Source organism: Cyprinus carpio, chromosome B2, assembly GCF_018340385.1.
Source record: "Cyprinus carpio isolate SPL01 chromosome B2, ASM1834038v1, whole genome shotgun sequence".
NCBI lineage: Eukaryota > Metazoa > Chordata > Actinopteri > Cypriniformes > Cyprinidae > Cyprinus > Cyprinus carpio.
The window spans coordinates 22,008,097-22,014,742 of NC_056598.1; the positions used below are offsets into that span (position 1 = coordinate 22,008,097).

Sequence of the window (6,646 nt, forward strand, 5' to 3'; positions counted from 1 at the left end):
GAGAAGGGCTTATTACAAAAATAAAACTAATGACTTTTAACTTGAAAAACGTTAGGGTGTTGCCAGCTTTTATGTCGTCGCAGATTGACTATTTGTACTACTTTGGATGCAGTGTAAGAATATTGATGCTTCCCAAACAACGCATTTTAAACAATTGGTGAGTAGTTTTTGTATTCTTTCTCTTTTTTTCCATCAATGACCGTTGCTTATTTTCCCTGCATTTACAGAAAGATCCGTACCGCCGCCCTCTGAGTGTTTAGGCCGAGCAGCGCTCTATGCAGCGCGGTCTGTCCTCTTTGTCTGCTACGAGGACTTTAACATTTCACGGATCTCTGCAAGTGTGTTTGTTTTTTTGTTGAGTCGCGATGCCTTGCATCAATAATTTCTATGAAATTAACCAAACGACGTTGTTGTGGGTTAAATACGAACAATCAGATTCTATTGTATTGTTCGTTGTGATATCGCGACCTCAAGCACAGAAACCCAAACAGCACTGCGGTTCTCTGTTCGCTGGGGATTTTTTTTAGATCAAAGTTAAAGGTTTACCGATAATGTATCATAGCTGGAGTTTATTGTATCAGTTTTTTTTTTTTAAAACAATGAAGCAGATGTTTTCCAAGAATTAGTTGTTTACATCTAACCTTTTTCCTTTCCTTTCTTTCTTTTTTTTTTTTTTAATTAACACCATACAAGACCACTCTGTATACTAATAATAGCTTTTAAGTATATGTTTGCATTTTGGACTTTTGTAAAAATTTTACTTTAAGATATCTGAGATTAAAATTTTACATTTCTTCCTTTGAGTTCCATTGATAGAATGTAGACTGAAAAGCAGCTGCATATTGCCAGCAATTCAGAGTTTGTAGCATCCAATAAGTTATTGGTGCACATCTATTTGAAAACAGAAGTGCATTGATTAAAACCAAACTAACCATGTCCAATTTTAATGTGTCTTTTTGTTATCTCAATTTTTAAGTCAATTTGCACAACTGCACGTTACCACTGTGGGAGGCTGTTAGAGGTGCTGCTCACTGGTTGAGTGCTGGTATTGTCGTTTTGGCTGAGAACAATCTACACTTCGCCCTCACATTGACAAACAGACACCTGCCCTGTACAGACACCATGGAGTGAGTCACAGTCATCAATGCTTTCTTTTCATGTCAAATATTGTGTGTGATTTCTGAATATAAATGATTTAGTAATAGTATTGCTTTCCCTTTGGAAATATACTAATGTTTCTTCCTCCTTATTCCTGCCCTAGTCGTCCTCCCAGCACTAGTCAGCTGATGGCCAGCAATGTCACAAATAAGACAGACCCACGGTCCCTGAATTCAAGAGTCTTCATTGGGAACTTGAACACTATGCTGGTTACCAAGGAAGATGTTGAAGCCGTTTTTAGCAAATACGGCAAGGTTGTTGGCTGCTCTGTGCACAAGGGCTACGCCTTCGTCCAGTACGTCAACGAGAGGAACGCACGAGCGGCTGTAGCAGGAGAGGACGGCCGGATGTTTGTTGGACAAGTGCTTGGTGAGGACATTCAAAAGAATCTTAGGCTGCGTTTACACTTGGCATTAACATGCGACCTTTATCCAGGTGTTGTCCACATACACATTGAAAAGACAGGTGTAAACGCACTTGTGATCGGAATGTTATTCGATCGTCGTGTCCTGGTCCAGAGGTAGTCGAGGACGCATTGTGATCGGATCTCAGTGTAACGTAAATGCAATCTAGCAATCGTGTCTTCATTCGCAGTTCGACATCACGCAAAACACCACCCCCTCTCTCACGAACTGTCAGAAAAAAAGACGGAGAGCACCTATGTGGAGACTAGTGAGACTCCTACACTTGTCTTTGATTTGTAAAATGTCCCGCGCCTGAAAATGCTTTTCAAAAGAAAACCCACCACTTCAGGTTGACTTTGCACTGGGCCATTCTCTGCAGACTTATTTAAATATTGTACGGGAAAGACAGATCCGATCGGTTATCCAGATAGAAAAAGTCAGTTGATGTTGCCAAGTGTGAACGCGCCGTGTTCCGATTGACTGATGAGCCGATCTGCTTGATCAGATCATGGTGAAAGTGAAAATGCAGCCTTATATTTTCCCTCTTAACTGAGCAATCACCTTGCCTTTCCATCAGATATTAATTTGGCAGGAGAGCCCAAGCCTCACAGGTCAAATACAACAAAGCGATCAGCCGGAGATATGTACAGGTAAGGAAAACATTTCTCCTTGTGGATTTTCACCCATTTTATTGTTTTATTTAAATTAACAATTGTTTTGTTGCCATAATCTCTAATTATTTTCTTAAATCTTTCCAGCAGTAGTTCTTCTTTCGAGCTTGATTATGATTTCCAGAGAGATTACTATGACAGGTAAGATCTGCACAAATACTGTGCCAGTGTGGATTTATAAATGTGTGCTCACTCTTCAATCTGCTTGTGCTGTGCAGAATGTATTCATACCCTTCCCGTGTGCCCGCTCCACCACCACCACCTCCTCTTTCACGGGCTGTGATCCCTTCCAAACGTCCGCGGGTCAGTGTGAGTGGGGGAAACAGCCGCCGCGCCAAGTCCAGCTTTTCCACTTCATCCAAGAGCAGCCAGCGGATGTCTTCTCGAACCTGTCAGTGCCTTTTTTTTTCTTTCTTTCTTCTTCTCCCTCACTATAGGGGTTCATGTTAATTTGTCAGTGACAAGTGCATTAAAAATAAACATTGATTGATTTTTTTTATTTTTTTTTTGTCTGCATTGGCATTATTAGCCTTCCTTTTTTCATTTTAAATGTTTGACCTTGGTTGGCTTGTCAGTTTGTACATGCATTCATTTTTCTTTTTCAGTGAAAGCAGATGACCTTCAAACTATTAAGAAAGAGCTTGCTCAAATCAAACACAAGGTTGACTATCTTCTGGAGAGTATGGACAGGATGGAGAAAGACCACAACAAGAAATCTGGTAACATTCTTCATGATTTCCCCCAAAGTTTTTGTAGAAGGGTCACCAGACAATGTCAAAATGGGCCCAGACAATCAGTATTCCAATTGTTTTTATAAATTATTAGGGCTGTCAATTTTAACATGTTAACTTAATTAGTTATGAAAAAAAAACATGATTAAAATATTTTAACGCAGTTAATTCACTGGGACTTTGATATGATGCAGGGCAAAAAACTACATCAATAGTTATGCCCTATAATTCAACATATTTGGGCAAAAATGCTCCTGTATAAGTTTTTCTCATTTATATCATGACAAGCGACAATCTTGTCCCAAATGTGATTTTAAACAAAAGTTCAGTAAATCAGAAGTTAATATTGTGTCATTTTAAGCACAATATTGTCTGTTTTTGCTCAGTTTTGACAACAATAATACTAGCTATAAAGCCACAGCAGAACTGTTGTGCATCTGTGAGCAACACAGCAGTGCTTCAGAATGAATCTGCGTTTTGAACGAATCCGATGATCCAATGATTCAAAAGTACACTGTGTTTTCCACCAACTGGCAAGCTGGGGTGCCGAAACACAATTGGGTAAACTTGCAGGTTTCACAAACCAAAACAGAGACCGGCATTCCAGCCCAAAAAGCAAATTTTCAAAGGAGAATAACTGACTGTAGCATTGTTTTTCAGATAAACAAGTATGTTAACTTAGCATGTTTCTTAAATATCTGCAAACATATTATGGCATTTTTATGCTTTAGTAGAGTCAAAAACTTAAAAACTAGAGTCAAAAAATAGCTTTAAATAATCTTTTGGGGGTATTTTCACAATTAGATTAATTAATCGACACATAATTAATTAGATAAAAAAAAATTAATCGACTGACAGCCCTATAATTGATTTAAAACACCATTATGCCAAAACTTATATATAAAACTTTAAAATAAAACTTTTGAAAAAAAAAGTGATCTTTCACATGATCCTTCAGAAATCATTCTAATATGCTGATGTGGTGCTTAAAGGTATATCTCAAGACAAATATTTATTATTATTATTATTATTATTATTACCTATTATTTATGCATATTTTTTTCCCTCAGAGGGGAAAAGTGTGAAGGCAGAAGTGGGTGAGGCTACCTCCCTTCAGCATTCCAGCAAGAAAGACAGAGAGAGGGAAGAGCAAGAGATAAATGATTCTGAGGAGGAGAGAGATTTGTTGGAAGAGGAGGAGGAGGAAGAGGTATGTTTAAAAAAACAACAAAAAAAAACAGCCATGTGCAAATGGTGGAGGTTATGTTGTAATTAGTGCTGGATACTCCAGATACACTAACAGGCTTTGTTTTGTCCTTCTCAGGTTAAAAGCCAGGGAGGAGAGAATGAAGAAGAAGAGGGAGAGGAGGAAGAGGGTGAGCATGAAGAAGGGGAAGATGATGGTGACAGCATTAATGGTGACGACTCATAGCTTGTTTTAAACACCGTGGATACGAGAAGTGCACTAAAAATTCAGCCCTTTCAATTCTTTTGAAAGGTTGAAGCCAGTCTTTGAAAGATTTGTCTGTTATGATGTAGATGCCTGCACTCTTATAATAACTGACACTACAGTTACATTAGTTTCACTGATGTCAGTTTATTTTTAATGTTAGCATGACATCTTTTCAGGCTTTTGAAGTGTCCCTCAACCTTGATGAAGACAAACATCTGGTTTCAAACAACAGAAACCATTACATTCTCCAGTTATTTTTAATCATTCTGACTTTAACCTGAGAGGTTTTTATTTTTCACTAGCAGAATATGTCCATTGTGTATTCTCGGAGTGTATCCCTTTTTGCCCTGTGTGTCTTATGGGTTTTTTTTCTGTGATCAAAGACAAAATTTGTATTTTAAAAGGGGGAAACTTGAGTGGTTACTCTATTACAGAGAGCTGAGAAGCTTCCAGGAAACATCTATGTTTGTATTTACCTGTCTTTTTTTTTTTTATATTACCCTGTTACATAATTCTACAGGAAAATTTCAATAAAATAATAAATTAAATTTGTTTTGTTTTTTTAGTTTTCGAACATAACATTCATGCTGGCTTTAAAACACTGGCAAATTGTTGCAATGTCTGATTTTTTTTTCTTTTATTTATTTTTATATATATATATACACACACACACACACACACACACACACACACACACACATATATACAGTACAGGTCAAAAGTTTGGAAACATTACTATTTTTAATGTTTTTGAAAGAAGTCTCTTCTGCTCATCAAGCCTGCATTTATTTGATCAAAACTACAGAAAAAACAGTAATATTGTGATATATTATTACAACTTAAAATAATAGTTTTCTATTTGAATATACTTTAAAAAAATAATTTATTCCTGTGATGCAAAGCTGAATTTTCAGCATCATTACTCCAGCCTTCAGTGTCACATGTAACATCCAGTCTATCACATGATCATTTAGAAATCATTCTAATATTCTGATTTATTATGAGTGTTGGAAACAGTTCTGCTGTCTAATATATTTAATGAATAAAAGGTTAAAAAGAACTGCATTTATTCAAAATAAAAAAATAAAAATCTAATAATATATATTTTCTTTACTATCACTTTTTATCAATTTTACACATCCTTGCTGAATAAGTAAAAGTATTGATTTTATTTAAAAAAAGAAAGAAAAAAAAATTACTGACCAGTAGTGTATATTGTTATTACAAAATATTTATATTTTAAAAACAGCTTTTTTTTTTTTTTTTTTTTTTTTTTTTTTTTTTTTTTTTTTTTTTATTCATCAAAGTATCCTAAAAAAGTATCACATGTTCTGAAAAAATATTAAGGCAGCAGAACTGTTTCCAACTTTGATAATGAATCATCATATTAGAATGATTTCTAAAGGATCATGTGATAATGATTCTAAAAATTCAGCTTTGCATCACAGAAATAAATGATAATTTAAAGTATAATAAATTTAAAAACAATTATTTTAAATCGTAATAATATATCACAATATTACATTTTTTTTTCTGTATTTTTGATCAAATAAATGCAGGCTTGATGAGCAGAAGAAACTTCTTTCAAAAACATTAAAAATAGTAATGTTTCCAAACTTTTGACCTGTACTACTATATATATATTTTTTTTTTTTTTTATTTTTTTTTTCTTTTTTTTTTTTAGTAGCAATAATAATATGATTTTTTTGTTTTTTTTTTTTTATTATGAACGCTGCTTTGCTGGTGTCTGACCACATGGGGGTAAGAATAAAAAAAGTGAAGCATAATTCAGTGACACATTTGGTTTATTTAATTAAATGTTCAGCATTTGTTAGGCTAGAAATATGGAAAGTGCTACTCTTGTTCTTAGAAAAATCAAAACCTAAATGCCAAAAAGCGTTTAGCACCTTTATTCTTCTTCACTGTTTTTAGACTTAAATACTATAGGCTAACTAAAAAGCAATGATCTCCTTTTCTTTATGCCTCTTATTTACTAAAATGCAGTTTACATATACAGGAACAAATAAGTTCTATTACAATAATTGTTTCACATTACATACTGCACTGGATATGACATACAAGATTCAGATGTTTCCAAGGGGAAAATCAGAAAACCATTGAAACTGGTGTAACTTGCTGGATCATCATAAACCCAGGCGTTTGCCCACAGTTGTGTAGAAATTCAATCACCAATCTCCAGTGTGAGAACAACACTATTGCTGGCATTAC

The 6,646-nt window shown here is 34.9% G+C and overlaps 1 protein-coding gene across 3 annotated transcripts; it reads left to right on the forward strand.

Annotated features, from left to right (window-relative positions):
* hnrnpc (heterogeneous nuclear ribonucleoprotein C) lies at positions 1 to 4,965 on the forward strand. 3 transcript variants are annotated; one of them, XM_042718664.1, is made up of 9 exons: positions 1 to 157; positions 977 to 1,127; positions 1,262 to 1,527; positions 2,140 to 2,212; positions 2,321 to 2,374; positions 2,452 to 2,624; positions 2,839 to 2,952; positions 4,035 to 4,174; positions 4,289 to 4,965. In XM_042718664.1, exons 2-9 carry the CDS (start codon positions 1,123 to 1,125, stop codon positions 4,394 to 4,396), a joined length of 933 nt encoding a protein of 310 aa, XP_042574598.1. In that variant the 5' UTR covers positions 1 to 157; positions 977 to 1,122; the 3' UTR covers positions 4,397 to 4,965. The 3 variants fall into 3 exon arrangements, with proteins under 3 accessions (XP_042574598.1, XP_042574600.1, XP_042574599.1); XM_042718666.1 differs by having other exon boundaries at positions 2,324 to 2,374; XM_042718665.1 differs by lacking the exon at positions 1 to 157 and adding an exon at positions 228 to 338.
* The last annotated feature ends 1,681 nt before the right edge of the window (positions 4,966 to 6,646 follow it).

Excerpts from the sequence above, each read along its gene's own strand:
- hnrnpc (XM_042718664.1), top strand. Across the intron at positions 2,213-2,320 it reads TCAGCCGGAGATATGTACAG|CAGTAGTTCTTCTTTCGAGC; the intron begins GTAAGGAAAACA and ends AAATCTTTCCAG. Across the intron at positions 2,625-2,838 it reads GCGGATGTCTTCTCGAACCT|TGAAAGCAGATGACCTTCAA; the intron begins GTCAGTGCCTTT and ends TTTCTTTTTCAG.